This window comes from Pteropus alecto, unplaced genomic scaffold (genome assembly GCF_000325575.1).
Source record: "Pteropus alecto unplaced genomic scaffold, ASM32557v1 scaffold92, whole genome shotgun sequence".
Classification (NCBI taxonomy): domain Eukaryota; kingdom Metazoa; phylum Chordata; class Mammalia; order Chiroptera; family Pteropodidae; genus Pteropus; species Pteropus alecto.
In genome coordinates this window covers 209,456-230,642 of record NW_006432447.1, presented here as the reverse complement: position 1 = coordinate 230,642, position 21,187 = coordinate 209,456, and the positions used below count along the sequence as shown (strand labels likewise).

At 47.0% G+C, this 21,187-nt stretch overlaps 1 protein-coding gene across 2 annotated transcripts in view; it reads left to right on the top strand.

Annotated features, from left to right (window-relative positions):
• The window catches only part of FGD5 (FYVE, RhoGEF and PH domain containing 5), a 104,228-nt gene that overhangs the window by 24,346 nt on the left and 58,695 nt on the right, over positions 1–21,187 (top strand). For both annotated transcript variants that reach the window (XM_006907169.3, XM_025043657.1), the window contains exon 2: positions 17,092–17,224. In XM_006907169.3, the coding sequence (XP_006907231.1) occupies positions 17,092–17,224 (133 nt within the window). The remainder of the gene's footprint in view (positions 1–17,091; positions 17,225–21,187) is intronic.

Here is a 21,187-nt window from a genome sequence, read left to right as displayed (position 1 = left end):
CTTCAGGGACAGCCAGCTTGGACAGGTATGTGTAGGTAGCAGTGCCTGAGCAGCTTGCTTTTCAAACTTGGTTTCAAATCCTGGCTACATAGTTCAACAGCTTTGTGATGTGGGGTTAGTTGTTTTATGTCTCTGTGCCTCAGTTTTTTAAATCTGTGAAATGGAGCTAATAATTCATATCTTATAGACTTGTTGGAAAACTAAATTGCACAGTGTTGTGCTTGAATAAAAAAGAAACCCAGATTTCTCCAAAATAGACCACACAAAACCCTGTCACTGTGCCTTTGTTTATGCTGTTTTTCCTTTCTGGAAAGTCTTTCCCTCATCTGCATTTTAAATACTGCCAGTCTGGTCAGTTGCAATAGCTTGTGATGAGGTATGCAAGGAGGTCCCCACCCCTGGGTTTTAGAGCAGCTGGGTGTCACATCAGCTGGGGTTCTAACTTCTGTGCCTACTGAAATTTAAGGGTTAGCAGAAAGTCTGCCTAGCTCACTCAGAAAATGCCTAGGCTTCTGGGTTTTTATTTGTTTGTTTTGTTTTGTTTTTCCTTTTCTGTCACTCCTACATGTCAACAAAATGTTCCTGATACCCATACCCCTCCCCAAGTCATTTCCGCTGTAAGGATTCTGAAGGCCGATAAAACACTCCTGAAACAAACATTTCATCTAGCTCCATTCTGAAGTCATCCTCAACTTGCTGACCTCATCAACTCATACCTTATTTTTTCTGGGAAGTTGAAGTAAAACTAATGATGTTAGTCAGTTTGGTGTTGAGAAGGAGATACCCCACCCCTCCCTGAACTCTTCAGTTCTCACCAAGCCATGCTTGAGTACCTCCAGTGACAGGGTTCTGGTCTCCCCATGCAAGGCTGTGGCATTGTTGCAGTTTTATATGTTAATTCCTCTTCCTGCTCTGAGAGGTTTGGAAAGTTTCCCTAAACAAAGGAGTCTGGGAACAGGTGATGCAGGTGGGGTGAAAGTAGCAGGACTCCATTTACTGAGGCTGGAATGTGAGGGAGTTCATCCAGACGAGCAGAGTTACAAGGTGGGCTTCATATTGGAAACAGCACGGTTGAGGTGAGCTCTGGAGCGGAGCTCACACTAGCATGCGCTGTCTTACAGACTTTCCTTTTTGAAACCACCTTAATACACTTGATGGTCAGATCCTATGGAGCTGAATGAAGATCTCCAGCTCCTCCTTGATTAGTGGCAGAATGAATCCCAGAATCTAAGACTGAATTTGGGGCCCAGGTGGCCCAGCAGGTAAAGAAGAAGGGTGATGAGATGAGTCAGGCTGCTCAGAGGCCGGATTTAAAGCTGGGTGTGGATAGAGAGGTGAGAACCCATGCCCACCCAGCCCTGTGGTTCATTTAGGTAAAGGCGACTTGCTCTTTTGAAAACTCTCCCCTGGCTGATAAGACTTCCAGCCTGAGTTCCATAAGACTTTTCTCCTGAATCACTAACTGGGTGCAGACTGGTCGTTATCCTTGAACCTGAGTACACAGTCTAATCTTCATGTGGATGAAAATGTTTCAACTAGTTTGGAGGCTCAAGGGATCCTCCACAGGGTGCTGAAAGATGGGATTTGTGAGGCTGGGGCAAAGGGAGGAGGGTGTCGTGCTAAACTTCAGGGTACTGTTTTCCAGCTCATTGTCTCATTTCTAGTACTTTCTTTCGTCCTAAGCCAGGATGGCCTCTGTGATGGGTGGTTTGTTCAGCCTTCCATTGTCGTAGTCTCTGTCCTGGGTGTGTGGAGAGCAGGCTGTGCCAGCTGGCATTGCAGCCAAACTCTCAGAACCCATAGTTCAAAGCAATTACTGACCAAAAATAAAAAAGCAGGCTTAGCTGTACAGCTTGTAAATAATTCCAGATACTGGGCTGCAGGCCCCCAAAATGGCTCACACGGTACCCGAGGCCCATGGGGGAGCCATCTGACATGTAGTCAGGAACCACTGTTCAGGGTCAGGTCCCTCAGCCTCTTTAGGCCTCGGTTTGTCTTCTCAGTTAGAAGTGATGACGCCTACCTTATAGGTTTGTGGGGAGAATCAACAGGTGAAATATGTGGAGATGTTTGTAGACTCTCGAGTGCTATGCAGATCTTAGCTGGGCTATAAGAAAATCCTGTGCAGCTTACTCTTGGAGCCTAAGGTGTTCAGTTTGTGACACATTAAAGGAGGCTAAACTTAGGGAATCACTCCCCTAGAGGTAGTATATATAGTTTTTATGGAGTCAGAGAGATCAGTTCCAGTCTTAGCTCAATCACTTCACAAGCCTCAGTTTTATCATCTATGACATGAGATGATAATTCTTGTAGACCTGTCATGAGGAGTAAATGAGACCATGCAGGTAGGCGCTTGGCCCGGGGTTGATACACAGGAAGCTTTCCATGTAGCCGTGTGTTAACACTATATCGAGAAAGACGTTCAGAGTTTATCGTCGAGGATGAGATTTTGTGATGATTTGTTTGGGGATGTCAGTCATTAGTTTAAACACCTAACATGTCCATTTGCTTTCCCACTGTCTCTTTGATCTCCCAACAACCCATGAGGGAGGCAGAGTAGGGATTTTCATCACCATTTTCTAGAACAGGAAACTGAGGCACTGAGGAGGGAAGTGGTTTTACGCGAGGTCACAGGATGAGTAACTGGAAGGATGAGAATCTCCCGACTCCCGGAACAGCCCTTCTGACTGAACTGTTTTGAAGCTGTAAATCCAACCCCAGAATTTATCCCCGGTGGGCTGTAGTCTGGAGACTTGGATCTGTCCTGGATGGATATTTCAGAAAACTTTTAAAACAACGACAACATAGCTACTATGTTAAGAGTCACTATGCTAGGCTTTACATATATGTCATCCCACTAAATCCTCATACAAAAAAAAGAAAAAAATCAGAATCGATACTATTATTCTCCCCAGTTTACAGATGAAAAAACCAAGTCAGAGAAAACTTGCCTCAGGCTGCATAGCTGGGAAGTAGCAGAGAACCAGATTTTGGAAACTTAGGTGGCTGGCTCTAGAGTCTGTTCTCCTAGCCAGCATTCTCACTTCAGGGACTCAACATGTGGCAGTCCATGCAGAGGTGCTGGGGTACAGAGATGAGTGGAGTGTTACCCTGCATTTTGCTGCAGACTTGCCTTGCAGCCTGGGGCAAACCTCTTCCCCCCACACTCCCCTGCCTTACTTTTCACACCTTTGTCATGGGAGCATTGGATTGTCCAGCTCTAGCAAAGGGTGGCATTTCTCCCGGTCCCAGGGAAGGTCTGGGGTGTGGGATGACTAGCTGGAGCCCCAGCCAGCCATTGTGTGTTGGACTTGCAGGATGGCTGGGTGTGGCCACGGCACTGCCAGGCCCTCCCCAGGGAGGAAGTGTCCATGTTTACAGGAAATGCAGGACAAGGCCTGGGAGGTGAGTGGAGGAGGGGTGGCCTGCCTCCAGGAGCCCTGAAGCTGTGTCTAGGCACTGGTGGGGCTGAGGGCAGGCGCCCCTCTTCTCATCCCAAAGATGAAGCTTTTCATTGGTGTTAAGGGGAAACGTCCCACTTCCTAGGTACCCCTAGTCGTCCCCTTGCCTCTTTCCCCCAAGATTGCCACATCCTGCAGGCCTCCAAAACCCCAGGCCAGTGGACCCCCTCCCGTGGGAGGCTCCTGGGAGCAGTGGAGAGAGGGCTGAGTGGGGTGACAGATCTACCTCTATTCCTTCCTGCCCTGGACCTCAAATTCCCCACCAATTAAATGGGCGACTTGCTGTAGCCCTAATGAGCCCACAACAAAGCTCACTCTCCTCGTGGAAGCCACAGCTCAGCCGTGAGGATCCAGATGGGAAAACACAGCAGCCTTGTAACCTGTGAGTACAGGTTGGCCTCACAGAAGTATTCCTTAAGAGAAGTGTGTATAAATTGGAATTTTGTAAAAATATGCCGTATGGATTATTTTTTTAAAGCCTGAATAGGAACTGGAGAGGAAACTGACATTCACTGAGTTTATGCGAGGTATCGGGCACTGTTGTCGTTGCTTTTACGTGCCCTATATCACCCTTTAAGAGACACAGATTGTATTTGGGTTCAGGAAAGCCGAATTTAAGTCTTTAAACTGCCACTTGTTAGCTGGGTCACCCTGAGCATTTAAATCCCCCAGGCTCCTCAGAGCCTCATTTTTTCATATATGAAGTGAGGATACGAGTTCGTTGTTTCCCACACCCACAGGTCTGCCGGAGCTCGTGCTTTGTCACTCCCACCCAGGACCATGGTCAGCCTTCTGTGTTCTCTCAACCTCCGGCATGTCTCCCTCCCTTTGCTGTTCACAGGTGGCCGGGGGAACTCTCCAGGGAGCATGATCCATCAGGTCTTTTCCTGGCTCAAACCTTCCATGGCTCCCCATTAACCCTGGGATCCATGGTCCCAGTGCCTTAGCCCCGCAGGTGAGACCCAGGCTGCTCGCCATCCTCTTCTCCAGCTCTCCTTACTTATAGTGATGGACGACTGTGACTCCCAGCACTCCCCTCTCTATGCCTTTGCATGAACTTCCCGGGAATGTTCTCCCCTACCTCTCTTTACTTTATTTGTCCCTTGCTCGACCTTCAGACTCAGCTCAGGACTCACCCTGGGCCAGAACCCATCTGCGATTCCCTCCCCCCGACAAACATGTTTAGGATCACTTTTCTGTACTCCTTCCTCGAAGCAATCACCACCCTATCTCCTTTCTGTCTGTATCCTTGCAAGGCCATGAGAGCCTCAGGGGTGATTAAGGGGTATCACATCTGTGTCCCCAGTGCCATACATGCAGTAAACAGTCAGCAAACGTGGAATGCGTCAGGTGCACACAGTGGGCACTCCGTCTGCGTGAATTGCTGTGCCTGTGCTGGGTAAGGCAGCCCAGATTTTGGTACATCCCAGTTCGAGTCTGTTCACGGATGCACAGAGGGACCTGGCTGGAGGCGCTTCCCCTGTGAGTCAGTAAAAACCAGCAGGCATTAATTGAGCACCTGTGATGTGTGGAGTTTAACAATGCGGGCTGGCAGGAAGGAACTCCAGTTCGTTGAGGGAGAGAAAACCTGTGAAAAGCTAAGATCATCAGATGAGGAGGGTTTGCGGGTATAGGGACATGTAGAGGGGAGCAGGGCCTCTGCAAGTATGGGTGATTGGGCAGGGGTAGACTGTGAAGTTTATGCAATTTGGGAGGTCTCTTTAAAAAAAAAAAGAATATACAATTAAGAATATAAAATAATTTGCAGAGCCTTGAAAGAGACCCGTGTGTGTGGGACCTGAAGCTTAAGCCTTCTGACTTTCCTGATAGACATGCCTCTGTGGTCAGGGAAGGCTTTCTGGAGTAGGAGGTAACGTTGGCGCTGGGTATGGAGAGAAGAATCCATCAGCTAGGGGACCCAGGGCCCTGGCCGATGTGAGGGCGTCAGGTCAGCAAACATGTCCCAGATATCTATTCTTGGCGACAGCCCTTGCCCTTGAGAAACAGGGTGGATTTATAGGATCTTAAAGGCTTTTGGCAAAAGGAGGCATTATTCCGAAAATGCTTCTTCCCCATTTGGGGCAAAGGAGGTGAAGGGAGTTCGACAAGACGACCAGATGAGCCTGTGATGAGACTGCATGTGTGTTGTTGTGTGTAGGGATCCAGATGTGTGGCCCTTGCCTCATCACCTTCCATTCCGGGTCTGAGCCTTAGTGTGTTCATCTGCGTCTGGCTCTGTGTGATTGATTTCCTCTGTGTCCCCATCCAGGCATCCCGCTGCAGCTGCATGTGACTCGTGTGTTCATGTGTGTTAGAAAGGCCCCTGCCCTCCTGCCTGCCTTGTGCCAGTTGCACACTGGACACTTCTGTGTGTCCTGGCACCTCTCACGCATTTTCACGTCTATCTCCCAGCACAGAGAAGGCGGTGGTGAACCAGATGAATGAATGTGTCTAATAAGTGGGTACAGCTGCAAGTGACCTACTTAGGGTTCTGTCTGGCAGAAATTGATAGAATAGCAGAGTAGACCTTGGACAGGGTGTTTAACCTCACAGAGCTTCAATTTACCCAGATAAAAAATGGCGGTGATAATGGTATTTGCCTAAGTGATTGAGAGGATCAAATGGGATAATCCATAAGTCTCACCCAGCTCGGTGCTCAGTAAACATTAGCTGCTACTGCTGATGGAGCTGTATAGACTGGTCGTTGAAAGGACAGGCTCTGAAGCCAGATTCCCTGTGTTCACATCCCAGCTCTGCACTCACCCTGCCTGCAGCCATTTCTCCATCTGTAAACTGAGCATATTACCACCTACAGGATACAGTGGTTGGGAAGACTTCATAAGGCACCTGGCACGTAGTAAGTGCCCCGAAATGCTTGCGTCTCCTTCTGCTATTATTGCTGCTGCTGCTGCCGCTACTGCTATTATTATTGGCTGACTGTGTCCATGTAGAATGAAGAGGTGGGGAAAAGGGATTTTTTTCAGACCACCACACACAGAAACCACAAACAACCCCCCAAGCAGCTCCTGGCAGCTTCAGATGTGGTGTGCGGTTATGAAATCATAGTGCCCTTCGTGAATCTCCAGCCACCGCATCCTCTCCAGCTGGCCAAGTTGGCAGCAGTGGCTCCCCCACCCTTCCCGCCTCCCCTGTGTTCTGCCTGACTGAATCCCATAGCAGAGATGGCAGAAGAAAGACGTGTTCAAGTTTCTTCCTGCTTTGGGCTGGGTGCTATGGAGCCCATCTTGTAGATGAGGAAACTGAGGCAATTCCAGCCCCCCGTCTTTCAATATCTACTGAACCTGTGGATGAACCAGATTCAGTCACAGAGTGCCTCTCACCCTCCACCACCAGCTATACTTGAAGTAATATAAAATTATAGCCTAATTACAAAAAAAACCCCAAACTTCATTTACCCATTAAGTCTCGGCTGGCCATAGCATTCACAATGGTGGCAGCCCCTGCCAGGGCCATTTCTGCCAGAGATGTTGAGCACCTGCTGTGTGCCAAGCACCAAGCTGTATGTGCAGAAATAGAGAGAGGCCCTCAGTGGCAGGCTAATGGGAAGTCAGCTCAGTTAACGGGCAGAACAGTCATTCAGCACGTGTTTGTTGAACACCCACTATGTGCCACTCACGGAATACAGAAAAATGCATAGCGAGGCCATAATTCCTACCCTCATGCTTACGGCTAATAGGGGAGCTAATATGGGAGTGTAAATAACTGGAGTCACAAAATGTAAACCGTGACAGGAACCCCTTCCAGCTGGAGAGATAGAGAAGGCTTCCTGGAAGAAGTGGTAGATGGGTAGACCTCAGTGTAAGTGGAGGAGGCGGGCGGGCATGAATTCTGCAACAGCCTTGGAAGAGGCACAGCGATGGGAAGGTACAAAGATGTGTGTGGACCAGTGAGTTGGTAATTTGGCCACACGGTGATGGTTGATGATGCCAGAGAAGTGGCAGGAACCACTAGGATAAAATTCCTCAGCTCCGCAGGGGCCTTTGCAAATTTTTGGATGTAAAATCACAGAACATCATGGTGGGAAAGGCCTTCGCAGGTCTTCTAACTGCCTTACTTTACAGATGAGGAAACTGAGGCCCAGAGAGAGGAAGGGGTCCGCAAGCGTCACACAATAAGCTAGTGACAGAGGTAGAGCTACAAGCTAGCTCTGTAAGACCTTGAGGAACTCCGCCTGATTAATTCAGCCATGGCCTTTAGCTCAGACTGATTGTAGCAAATAAAACTGCCAGGCACTTACCTCATTCATACACATCATCTCATAAAACCTGGGACAGTAACTATAGTTATCATCTCCGTTTTACAGGTGAGGAAACCAAGGCAGGGAGGTTAAGCAACTGACTTCGGATCATGGACTGACAAGTGGCAGAACTGGGTCCTGACCTCAGGAGGTGGAATTCCAACACTTGTGCCCTTTATCACTTGAGACCTTCCTGTGGTCCCAGAGAAGGCCAAAATGTTGGGCTCAGAGTGAGGCTAGGCCCATGTGCCATCAGAGCAGCTGCTGCTCAGGGCCAGAAATGTGGGACTCTTCCTCTGCTGCACGCATCACACCCCAAGTTGCACAAATTACTGTTTTTCAAAGCCAGAACCTGAGAGACCACTGTGCTGATAGGTTTGGGGCCCTAGCTTATGATTTTTCTTGTACTCTCATTGGTCTATCTTTTTATGAGGCTTCTGCAGATCTTCTGATTATAATAATTTACCCCCCCGAACCTTTAAACCTCAATCGATTATTTGAAAAGAAAGCCTTCATAGTCATAGCTATGTTTCGCTTCGGCTAGGATTAAACGGTAGTATTTGCTTGGGGGTGGGAGCAGGCTGAGCTGGAATCAAGGAAAACAAAATTCTTTGAAAATCACTGTAACCACTTCAAGCCCACTAAGGTGGCTAAAATAAAAATAAAAAAAGGACAGACAATAATGAGTGTTGGTGAGGATGGGAAGAAATTGGAACCCTCAGCAGTGCTGGTGGGAATGTAAAATGGTGCAGCCACTGTGGGACACAGTCTGGTAGTTCCTCAAAATGTTAAACATAGCGTTACCATAAACCCAGCAATTCCACTCCTAGTTATATCTCAAGAGAAATGAAAACATGTCCCTAGAAGAAAACATAGGCAGAGAGCATAAACTCTCTGACATTACTCTTAGTAATATTTTTTTCTGATATATTTTCTCAGACAAGGGAAACAAAAGAAAAAATAAACAAATGGAACCACATCAAAGCAAAGTTTTTGCACAGCAAAGGAAACCATCAACAAAATGAAAAGACAGCCTACTGAATGGGAGAAGATATTTGGCTACGATATATATGATAAGGGGTTAATATCCAAAACTTGTAAAGAACTCATACAGTTCAACACCAAAAAAACAAACAGTCCAATTAAAATGTGAGCAGACAACCTGAACAGGCATTTCTCCAAAGAGGTCATACCGATGGCCAATAGACATAAGAAAAGATATTCGACATCACTAATCATCAGAGAAATGCAAATTAAAACCACAATGAGATATCACTTTATGCTTGTCAGAATGGCTATTATCAATAACTCGAAAAACAAGTGTTGGCGAGGATCTGGAGAAAAAAGAACCCTCATGTACTGTTAGTGGGATTGCAAATTAGTACAGCCATTGTGGAAAACAGTTTGGAGGCCCCTCAAAAAATTAAAAATAGAACTACCATATGACCCAGCAATTGCACTTCTGGGTGTCTATCCAAAGAAAACCAAAACACTAACTTGAAAAAAATCTGTGTACTCCTGTGTTCACTGCAGCACCATTTACAATAGCCACGATATGGAAGCAACCTAGTGCCCATCAACAGACAATTGGATAAAGAAGTGGCGGTACATATATACAATGGAATATTACTCAGCCATAAAAAAAAAAAAAATGAAATCTTACCATTTGTAACAACATGGATGGACCTAGAGAGTATTATACTAAGTGAAATAAGTCAGAGATAGACAAATACCATATGATTTACGTGTGGACTTTAAGGAACAAAATAAACAAACAAATGAAAACAGACTCATAGATACAGAGAACAAACTGGTAATTGCCAGGTAGGAGAGGGGTTGGGTGAAAAGGTGAAGGGATTAATAAGTATTTATTGGTAGTTACAAAATAGTAATGGAGATGTGAAGTATAGCATAGGGAATATAGTCAATAATATTGTAATAACCGTGTGTAGTGTCAGGTGGGTACGAGACTAATCAGGGGGATCACTTTGTAAATTATATAAATGTCTAACCACTATTCTGTACCCCTGAAACTAATATAAAATAATATTGAATGTCAACTCCAATTGAAAAATAAAAAAAAATTTTTAAGTATTTAAGGACCTTTATCTCTGGCTGCAGATATTAGTGTCAGCAGGACTAGGATAGAGTAAAGAGATAAGTTGGTTGGAAACAAAAAAAAAGAAAACATATGTCCACATAAAAACTTGTACATAAATGTCAGTAGCATTTTTTATGAGCCAAAAAGTGGCAACAATGCAAATATCCATCGAGAGATGAGTGGTTAGACAAAATGTGTGACAGCCATACAGTGCAATATTATTCAGCCATAAAAAGGAATGAAGTACATGCTGTAACATGGATGAACCTTGAAAACATGGTGCTAAGTGAAAAAAGTCAGAAACAGAAGGTCACATATTACATGATTCTATTGAAATGAAATATTCAGAATAGGCAAATCCATAGAGACATAAAGATTAGTGATCGCCAGGGACTGGGGGGAGGGAGAATTAGGGTTGACTACTAAAGGGTATGGGATTTCTTTCTAGGTTGATGAAAATGTTCTAAAATCAGTGGTGTTGGTTGCACAACTCTGCGAATATACTAAAAAAATACTGAATTGTACACTTTAAAAGGGTAAATTTCGCGGTATGTGAATTATATCTCAGTGAAGCTATTCCGACAAGAAAATACATCCCTATAAAACCATTGACTCTGTGTTTTAAGAGGAAGGGTGGGGATGTCACAGTTCAGAGAGCAAGGATGCACTGCTGTTTTTACTTAGTGAAAATGGAAATTGAATTTTTAAAAAAGCCTCTCTTTCAGTCATATTTCCGGGAACGATTACAAGCACTATCCCTTGGCTGACCCTGGGTGCAGGCTGCGTTCCGTCCAAGAGGGAACGGAGTAGAGGCTCACCCTAGAAGTGAGAAGGCTCCAGGCAGGCAGCTGCACTCAGAGCCTAGCCTCCAGGCTGTGGGATGCCTGCGGTCTGCTCTCAACACACAGCTTCACATCTCTGAGTATTTTGTTTCTCTACCTCCATTTCACAGATGTGCAAACTGAGGCCTGCCAGAATAGTCACATAGCCCAGATTATGCAGTGGGTTAGTGGTGAATCCAGGACCCCTGGGTCTCAGACCCTGTCCTCTTGGGCTCTGTCACTGTATCAGATTGAAGGTTCTCGATTATGGTGCAGATATCTGTATCTGAAAATCTCAATGTCTCTTTAAGAAAAGGGAGCATGGGAGAAGTCAGTTTTGAGTGAGAAGAAAGGTACCACCTGGGGAAGGCCTACTAGAGGGATCATTTGAGTGAACTCTGAAAGTGTTGGGGTGGTTGAAGGGTACGGGGAGTGGGCAAGAGGCAGCTCTCAATATCTGAGGGTTTGGAAATCTGATTGTGTACCCAGCTCACCCCTGCATCCACTTCCAAGCTCTTCCAGCCACTCTGCTAATTAGGATAGTCATATTGGCAGAGTCCGTCATCCTGTCTCCTCTGTCTCAAACTTTCCAGCTCCCAGGGAGCTGAACCCTGAAGCCCCTGCCCCTCCCCACTGAGCTGGCGAGCTTTAGAAAGGTCCCAGCCTGTCTCGGGGGAGCCAAAGGATGTTGCAAAGGATGTTGCATCTGAGTCTGGCCTCCTTCACACATATCGTTGCACTAGCAAAGATGGAATTTGGGGCCAGAGAGCCCACTGAGAGATGCCTCGTGGGGGAAATGTTTCTTTTTTTTATGAGTTATTAGGCCCTTTTGGCTTGTTGGAGGTTATGACTCCCAGCAAGTGTCACACAGGACAGGATTTAATGGGCAGAGGTGGACAGCCATGGGCCGGGTTACAAAATGCTCATCCTCCCACGTGGATGCACATGTCCTTTTTTCACTCTAGGCTGCTGGAAAGGGCTGTGCTCATTTGAAGGGTCATTCAAGGTAATGAGCTCTGGGCAGCTTTAATTTATGTTCCCTTTAAAGCGCAAGTCAAACCAGAGGGAGGACACAGCTCCCTGGAGACTAGTCTGGGGGTTTAGAACTTGGCCCTTTCGCAGGCTCATCTGAGTTGGCCAGAAAGGACCTACTACATGCCAGGAAGTGGCTGCTTTCACCATCGTGTGCTCATTTAATCCCACAATGAACCTACATAGTCATCTCCACTTTACAGACATGAAAGAGAGAGGTTGTGTGACTTGCCTAAGGTCACACAGTGACTCTCTTCTATCTGACGCCAAAGTTCTAGGCCACTTGGTCTCTAAACTTACAGTGCTGACCACCTGGCCTTTTTGCCTGTTTTCCCTGGCATGTTTCACCACTCCTGATATACAGATTTTTAAAAATTAAAAACCCAAAACCGAGGCATGGAAAGGTGAAGTAACTTGCTTGAAGTAGAATTGGGATTCAGACTAAACAGTCTGACTCCTGAGTCCACCCTCTTAACCAGTACTTTGTACTGTACTTTCTTTGAGGCCAGAGAATGCTTTAGCCATCTTTGACTCCTCTGTGTGTTAGCTTCTTGAAGTAGGTGCTGTTCCATATTTGTTGAATAAGTGAGTGAGGGAATAGGTGGATAGAAGGATGGGTAACTAGATGGCTGGATAGCTAAGTGGGTAGATGAAGGATGGCTGGGTAGGTGGATAGATTAATAGATGCATGGATAGATGGATAAGTGGATGGGTAGTTAGATGAGTGTGTGGATAGATGGATGGATGCACAGATGGACGAACGGACGGACGAGGGATATAGATGGGTCGGTGATTGGATTAGAGAGTTTTCTCACATGTTATATATTAGTTCACAGAAGCTGTCTGGAGAAAACTCCTTACTTAGTTATGATTATGAGATTATAATGGATGTTTTGACTAGACTGGCCATAGAACAGAGATAACGTCTATTTGCTCTCTACAAATACCTACATACAGTACAGAGGCTGGATGGCTCTTAATAGGTTTGTTTTTGTTTTGTTTTTTGTTTTTTTTTGAACGACTAAAAAAACAAATAGATGAGTACCAGATAGCCAAAAATATAGAGCCTTGCAGCCTTTCTTAGGCCATCTGTGCAAAGGACCCATCTCAGAGGTTTATGTTGACAGAGTGGGGAGATGGATGTGGTATGTAAAGGCTCCCAGTCTGTTTCCTCAAGGGAAGAAGTGGTTACTCACCTAGGACACAAGTTCTGCCAGAGCCTGGCAGAGCATTTGGGCAGAAGGTGTTAAGAAAACGCTTCTCAAAGGCGTTTTCTTCCTCTGTATTTGAAGATCAGCCTGGTTGCAACTATTAAGGATCTGTAGGAGCAGCTCTGCTGGCACTCGTGGTCTTAGAGTCAGAATGTTTTGTTTTGCTTATTTAACTAATGACTTCTGTGCAAGATAAGGTCTGTCACTACAACTTTCATTGAACCTGCAATGGCATTGGATTAGACTTGCTCTTTTTTGTTGTGAAAGAATATGTTTAATGGCAATTTATCCCAATTTGCTGTGGTCACAGTCCCTAAATAGGACAGTGAAATAAATGAGCCAGAAATATCAGAGCACCCGAACCCTTCTCTCTTGACTTCTGTTTTTAACGGTCCTTGTAGAAAACAGAATTCACAGAAATAAGGAGAATTAAAAGAGCACAGGCCACATTTCTGGCCAAAGCTGAGATTGGACTGAGGACAGACGGTTGGTGGGTTAGAGGACACCAGGTTTATCTCTGAGGTCTGGGCATCTCCAATGGTGCGCAAGATCATTAGAGTAACACATTATAGGTTAATAATTACATGATTTATTTTAAAGTGTTAGAGGAACACACCCTGTCATGGGTATTATCACTTAGGATGAAGCGAGAGTAATGGCACGTGTTAAAAATTAGTTGACTTAAAGACAACAGTAGGTAAATAATAGAATTGCTATCTGCAATTCATTGAATCCTCCAACAGTCCAATGAATTAGGCACCACTGAGGCTTGGAAAGGTTAAACATGGCCAATAACATGGCCAAGCCAGAAATCGAACCCAGTCTGACTCAGGAGCATGAGTTTTTATCTCTGCACTTCACTGCCTCTTGAAACATAATAATAATAAAAATAATAGCACAAATAACAAAAACAAAGCCCCCTTTGCCCTTGCAACCTGAGACCCAACTCCACACATCAGTGCACTGAGGGAACCTGACTCAGCCTCAGTTTTCAGGTCTTTAAGATGAGGTCAAGCATAGGGAGAGGCATCTTCAAAGGCAATGTGTGTTGGCCCAGATTTGCCAGGTGACCTAGAGCCAGTTCCTCCCCTTCTCTGGGAATTTGGCTTCCTTGAGATCTCTACCTAGTGTCACACGGGGTCGTGTTGCATGGAATTCAACTCTCTACTTGGCTTCAGGCAGAATCCCCAAGTTTTGTGACTTCATGGCATGGCAGCATCAAGCCCCAAGGACACTCACCTTCCCACGCTGCAATTCGAGCAGAGCCTTGCCTGACAGGCTGAGCTGTTGGGGCGGAATTCCAACAGCACTGGAATATCCCTGAAAAATTTAAGCAAGAAGGTGATATGGTTAGATTGTCAAAGGAAAGTAGCTGTTACAGATGTCTGGGCAAGCGATGGCTTGGACCGCAGAGGCTGTGATAGAAATGTGAGCGGAGTCAAGAGATATTTAAAGATAAACCTGAGAGATATGTGATGCTTAAGTAGTGGCTGGCTCTGCAAGAAGATGCTCAGATTTCTGGCTTGCTGCCTGGGAGGATGGTGACACCATCACCCTGTGGGAGGCTTAGCTGGGAATCCTTTCCTCTTTCACAACATTCTAGGAAAGGCCTGGCATATACCTTCTTTTCCTTGATAAGGAGAAGTGGTCCAGGGCCACAGTTAACTGCTCCATCCCTCAGCATTACTGGTTGTCGGATACAGGGTGCAGTGGGCTCCTGCTGGGGCCTGATGTAGCCATACCTCCTAGGGAGAGAGCTGGGCTCCACTCCCTGCCTACCAGACACAAAGTTGCAAATTGATGCGAGTGGCTCTGGAGGGAGGGAAGCTGGGGCCCAGTGTGACTAGTCCATGCAGTCACTTTCCTGAACGTGGTTCTGGGCTTGCTGAGCAGGTGTGGTATGCCCGACTTTTAGGCTGGGGACAGCGCGTTAGTAGAGGGAACTGGTAGGCCCTGACGATGTGCTGATGGGCAGTGAAGGAGGTAGAGGGTGGTCCCAGGAAGGGAGGCTTGCCTTTGTACACCTTGGTAGTATATGGCTTGTTGAAAAATTTGTTGTTTGCTCTCATAGTTTGAAAGAAAAGGCCAACAAAGTAATTGTTGAAAAGGAAGAAGAAAGAGGTCTGACCAGAAAGGTGGCCAGTTGGATAGTAAGTAAAGTGGATCTTGGCTCAGCCCGGGGTTTAGGGTTAAGGCTCTGCCTGGGTCAGGACTCAGTTTTGGACTCTACACACAAGTGCACAGCTATAGCACCCACACACATACATGATGTTAGCAGAAGCCCGGGCAGGGACAGGCCCCACCATCGTAGGCCACCTTGTCCTTGATCTGTCTGGCCTCATGGTCCCTGTGTGGACCAGGGGATACTCGTCCTACTCTTCTTTCTTGGGTTTCAGATGTTGTGGAGATAAGTATTCATGATTCTGTTTCCTATAATAGTAGAGAAGGGACTCCAGGATGGGCCCCTAATTCAGATGTAGCGTGAGGCTCAGTTCCTTTTCTCCCGATGTCCCCTACCCCAGCTATGCTTCCCCCCGCCCTGCCTGGACCAGGATCTGAGGCAAAGGCAGTGCCCCTGCCTGCATAAGGCTTGAGCTAGAGCTGGCCCAGCCAGTCCAGCTAGTAGATGTTCCCCTTCTCTCTTCCCATCCATCTATCTATCATTCCAGCATCTCATGCTGGTGTTCTCAGAGGACAGGAACAAGTATTTGATAAGAATTTAATAAGACAAAATGCCTGGACTGGTTTTACGAGAAGTTATCTGGGACCACATTGCCAAAGACTGGAGGGAGCCATTGAAGGTTTTTGAGCAAGTGAAGGTCATAGCCCAGTCTCTGCTGTAGAGCAGTCACTCTGCTGTGTGGAGAGGGAGGCCATGAACAGAGATCAGGGCAAGGAGGTTATTGTGATGAAGCCAGAGCCTCCTTTGTGGGGATGGTTTAAAAGTTGAAGAAAGGAGGATTCTTCTGCTCCAGGTTGGTCTGTGTCGCACGCCAAGCTCTTTGCTGCCTCAGTGCCTTTGCACGTGTTGCTTTCCCTGCCTGGAGCACTTCTTGGTGCTGTCATAGAGCTGGCTCCTTTTCCTCCTTCTGGTCTTATACTCAGAAGCCCTTCCTGACCTATCTAGACAGTTCCCCCCTGTTATTCTCTATGAAAGCACCTTCTTCCCCTTCTTTACTTACCACAGTTTATGATCATATATTAGTTGATCCTTTTCAAGGACAGGGACCATATCTGCTTTATTCACCAGTGTTTTACTGGCTATCTAGCTATGTGCTTGACATAAAGCAGGCCATCAATAAATATTTATTGAATGCATGTCTGAATTATTTAACTAATTAACGGAATGCCTGGATAATAGTCACTATAATGTAGATATGAGATTGCTATCACACCCGTACAGTTGGCCCTTGAACAGTGTGGGTTTGAAGTGCACAAGTCTGCTTATTCGTGTTTATTCAAGGGTTAGCTGTATTTTCGATTCAGAGTTGGGAATCCATGTATACGGAGGACCTACTGAAGTTATATGTGGATTTTTTACTTCACAGGTGGTCATTGCCCCTAACTCCTGTGTTGTTCAAGGATCAGCTGTGTATGCTTTCTAAGCATTGATCCTCACAGCATCTGCCAAGAAAATGAGACAGGAATTATCCCCGAGTAGCCTAGCTAGAAACTGATACTGAGTTGTGTCTTGTCCATGGTCTAACTGATGGCAAGGCCGGGAATAGGGGCTGGCATGTGCATCCCAGACTCTGTCTGCCACATCATTGCATTTCTTCTTCAGGCCCAGTGGACACGGTCACCTTGAGGATTAAACCTGCTGCCTGATCAGGCCAGTTCAGACCACCAGACAAATCAGATTGAACTTCTCTTGCCTTCATCTGTACCTCCTTCCTTAGCGTCACAGCCTGCCTCACATCTAATAGAAAGACAGGTCTGTCCTAGACAGCATGTGTGAAGACACTGAGGCAGCAAAAAGCTTGGCATTTTCAGGGAACTAAAAAGAGGTCAGCATGGCTGGAGTGGGGGTGGATAGGGAGGTTTGTGCCTGGGTTTTGCTTCTTTCTGGGTCCCCATGGAGGGTACAGAGCTCTGCATACAGAGCACTTATTGATGTCTCATGGCATTAATCAGGTCCCTGGCCTATTCATTTTGTCTTTGCTGGACGTGGAGCTCTAACCTTGTCTCTCTTCTGCTCTGACCCCAGTGCCTACACAGAGCCCTACAAGGTCTGTCCCATCTCAGCAGTGACCCCCAAGGAAGACCTCACATCAGATGAAGAGCAAGGAAGCTCGGAGGAGGAAGACAGCACTGCAAGAGACCCCAGCCTCACCCACAAGGTAGGGTGCCCACCCCAGGGATTTGGGACGTCAGACGTGAAGGTGGAGAGAGAATGGTAAAGGACACATTCTATCCTTTCTCGATGTGGAGGGAACTGTTGGCAAACATCAGGCCCCAAGCTGGGTACAGAGACTGAGTCACAGAACAGCTGGGCCTGTGGCTTTAAGACACATGGCAGATATGGGGTCTTGGGTTGATGATGCAAGGGTGACTGCTCCTGCTGATTATCTCTTGGATCTGAGGAAATTTGGGGCTTCCCAGAGCTTTTGTAGATGAGGTGGAATAGAGTTGCCTGATTTAAATCAAGGAAGATATGGATTCTAATGATCTCAGGCCCCTGGGCCTCAGTTTCCTATCTGCAAAATGGGAATCATGAGGGTGAGATGAGTTACGGGATATGAATGAGTTTCCTTAACTGAAAACAGAGTTCTAGAATGAAAGTTGGTTTGCCTGTATGCTGCAGTAATGCAGTGAGGACATGGGGCTGAGGAAAGGGCTGCTCTTTGTCTGGAGGTAGAGGATGAGTTGGGACCCAAGTCACCGTGGAGACCCAGACCTTCATACGGGGCATCGGAGCATGGCGGTAATTAGAGCTGTCCCTCAGTATGTGAGGGGGATTGGTTCCAGGACCCTCACAGATAACAAAATCCTTGTTTGCCAAAGTCCCTTATGTAAAATGGCATAGTGTTTGCATATAACCTCTATTTGCATATAGGCCACAGCAGAGTATGCCTATACATCATGTCATTCGTGAAGATTCAGCATAGTGCTTGGCATGTCACAAATTCAAGTTTTGCTTTTTGGAACTTTCTGATTTTTTTCCGAATATTTTTTGATCCGCTGTTAGTTGAATCCATGCCATGGAGGGCTGACTGTATACATGCTCGCTGTTGGGTGCTCGGACAAGCCCTGTTTCACTTCCATTCACTGACATGATCTCATGCTTCTAGGACCCAAGAATTGCTTCCCACATTTTACGTTTGCAGAAACAGAGAGGGAAAGAACTTATCCAGGGTCACATGGGTGCTATTCGATGTTACCTAGGAAACATCACAGGTTGACAGGGGCCAGAAATCAAAACCGTGGGAAACACCCCTGCTCCAAGAGGGGACAGGCTAGGAAGGTTGAGACCCACTTGAAATTCTCCTTATCCCATCTCCTGGGCCCGCTCCTGTCTGCCTGTGAGGAGTAGTTGAGGGGCAGAGGAGGGCTGCTTCCTACCTGACGGGACTCCTCAGGCACCTTGTCCTGTGTCTCCCACGCTTTGTCATCTTCTCCCTCCGAGCCTAGGGTAGGTGTGTCTCACTGATTAAAGACTGCTCATTGTGGAGTGCCTGGCAGTTTACCAAGCATTTTATAAATGGTCATGTCTTTCATTTTGTTTTCATAGCCTCGATTTCTTTTAAAAATTTATTTATCTCTCGGTGCATTGTTTTCATCAAGTTACCCAGTCAGTGCCATGGGAATGCTGAAGGAGGCTTTCCCGCCTGGCTCCTCCTCGTCCCCTTCCCTTTCACTCTTGGCCCTGCTTTTAGATAGTGAGCTCTTTGCTGGCACAAATGCTTCCACGTTCATCTCTTTCACCCCTTAGAACAACTTCAATGTCAGTACCATCCTTTCTGTTTCATAGTGAGGACACAGAAGTTCAAAAGAGTTGAAGGGCTGATGGAGCAGTGGGGTCTCCTCCCATGTGCCTCAGTGTCTCTCACCTCATGATGGTTTCTCACCACAGTCACTGAGTTCTCTGTTAAACCTTCCTCTGAAAAAACTCTGCATCTCCTCCTCCAGCTGTGTTACCACTGCCAAGTCATTTGCCATCACAGGGACTCAGCTTCCCCATCTCTAAAATGGAAGCATTCATAGTAACTGCTGGGCTGTGGAAGGGTCGAATGAGAACACCAATGGGAAAGTTGCCAGCCACGTAGAGGCATAACTATCTCTTGTTTCTGAGTCTGGGAGTCAGAGGGGCTGTAGGAAAAAGAGAGGGTCTGGCTTTCCCAGAACCATTGTAAAGACACGAAGTCCTAGGGCCCTGGACATTGGTGGTCACTGGGTCAGCTTCCCAGGCTTCTGGTCTCCAGGCCACCGCTTAGACACCCACAGGGATAAGGAGCTTGCAGGAAGCAAGGTAGCACAGGGAATGAGAGGTTCACACTCATTCCCAGGCTCTTACTTACCTACCTCTGGGGTAGATCCCAGAAGGGAACTGGTGGATCAGAGAGCAGGCACCTTTTTAATCTTCGTACCTGCTGCTAACTCGACCCCCAAGAGGCTATTCCAGAGCACTCCCTAGCGGCCCTCGGTGTAGAAGAGTTCCCAAGTGGCTGGACCTCAGAGCAGGTGTGGAGGGAGCTTTCCGGAGTGAGCGATCTCTCCTGGCCCCTTCTTGCTGTAGAAGTTTGGTGGGACGGAATGTGGGGAGAAGGAGCATTCACTCCTGATCCGTTGTCTTCCACGATCTGAAAATTCTGTTTCTCCCAAAGGCAAAGACCTCTTTTCTCTGTGCCTCCGTCACATCACGGGGAAAATGGGAGCCAGGTTTCCCATCTCCACCCACCCCACAAGACTAGGCCTAGAACAGGTGTGAGTGATCAGTAGACCCGCCCCCCATGCGTCAGGAGGCAGGTTTGGGGGTATGGTGGTGAGCCCCACCCTTCTTACAGTTTGATACAGTTTATGTAAAAATAAATAAAGAGCAGTGTGCCCCACCCTTCCCAGATGTTTTGGGGTGACCGAGTCAGGAGAGGAGAGATTTTTGGAGCAGGAGAGGAAGCTGAGTCCAGCTGGTCCACCCACATGTGACCTCTCGCTCTCTCCTACTTGTAGACATACAAAGGGTGTGGGTTGAAGGAAGGAGGGGGCAAAAAATGAAAAGCAAGAAGGACTTAAAAATAGATCTAGCTGTGAAAGGAGACATTCAAAGGCTGGCTGGCGTGTCACTCCTCCCTGACAATGAGCCTGGTTCTCAGACTAATGGGGAGTTGCAAGCTAAATACCAGCTCCCCTGAGACCGCCCAGGAGTGGCAGCCCCTCCCCGCTACCTCCTCCCTCGCCTGAGTCCAGTCGTCACCACATTGCCCTGATAGGTCCACCCTTGAGCCCACATGGAATTTAGTGCCCTGTCTTCTGGAAGAGACCCTCCTGCCATCACTCCCCGGTTCCCCCTTTATGTGAGTTTTCTCCTTCCTGGCTGTACCCAAGGTCAGTTGGCCTGGCCTGGGCTTCTTTGCTGACCTCATGCCCTCAGGACTTGCACCTGAGGCCTTGCCCTGACCATCTGCCTAGGTTAAAAGGTTATTTCCCTTGAGCCAGTCTCCAGCTTGGGTTAAGTGTCACCATGTGCTTTTTTCCTGCCACAGACTCTGGAACCCACCTATGCAGTTCTGCACATTAGCTCTACTGCCCATGCTACTTCCTCTGGTCCTCGAGAGGCTGTTCTAGACCTGCATCGGCTTCCTCAGGCTGCAGCCTGTTCCCCTCCTTCCCAGAAAACAACCTGTCCTCCTGTCGAACGTGAATCCCCTCCTCTCTGCCTCTCTTCTCTCTGTATCCTCATTTTTTCTCCCCGTCCCTCCTCTCCTTCAACAGAAATTTATTTATTTGCTCAGTACTCAGTGAGCACCTACTGTCTTCTAGGTACCCTTCTAGGGACTCAACATACAGCAGCCACAAGTCAGACCAGGCACCTCCCTGCCCGGCGGTGTTTATATCCTACGTAAGAAGACGAGCAGGCAGCCAGAAAACTCCTGAGGCGGCTTAGGTGGTGAAAGTGCTGTAAACAGCAGAGAAACAAAACACAGTGGTGGTGGAGGACAGGGCACCAAGACAGGGGTGGGTGTGGGGATTTGGATAGGGAGGCCGAAGAGGCCTTTTTAGCCCATTTAAAAAAATTATGTTAAAATACACATAATCTAAAATTCATCATCTCAACTATTTTTAAGTGTACAGTTCAGTGCGACCCT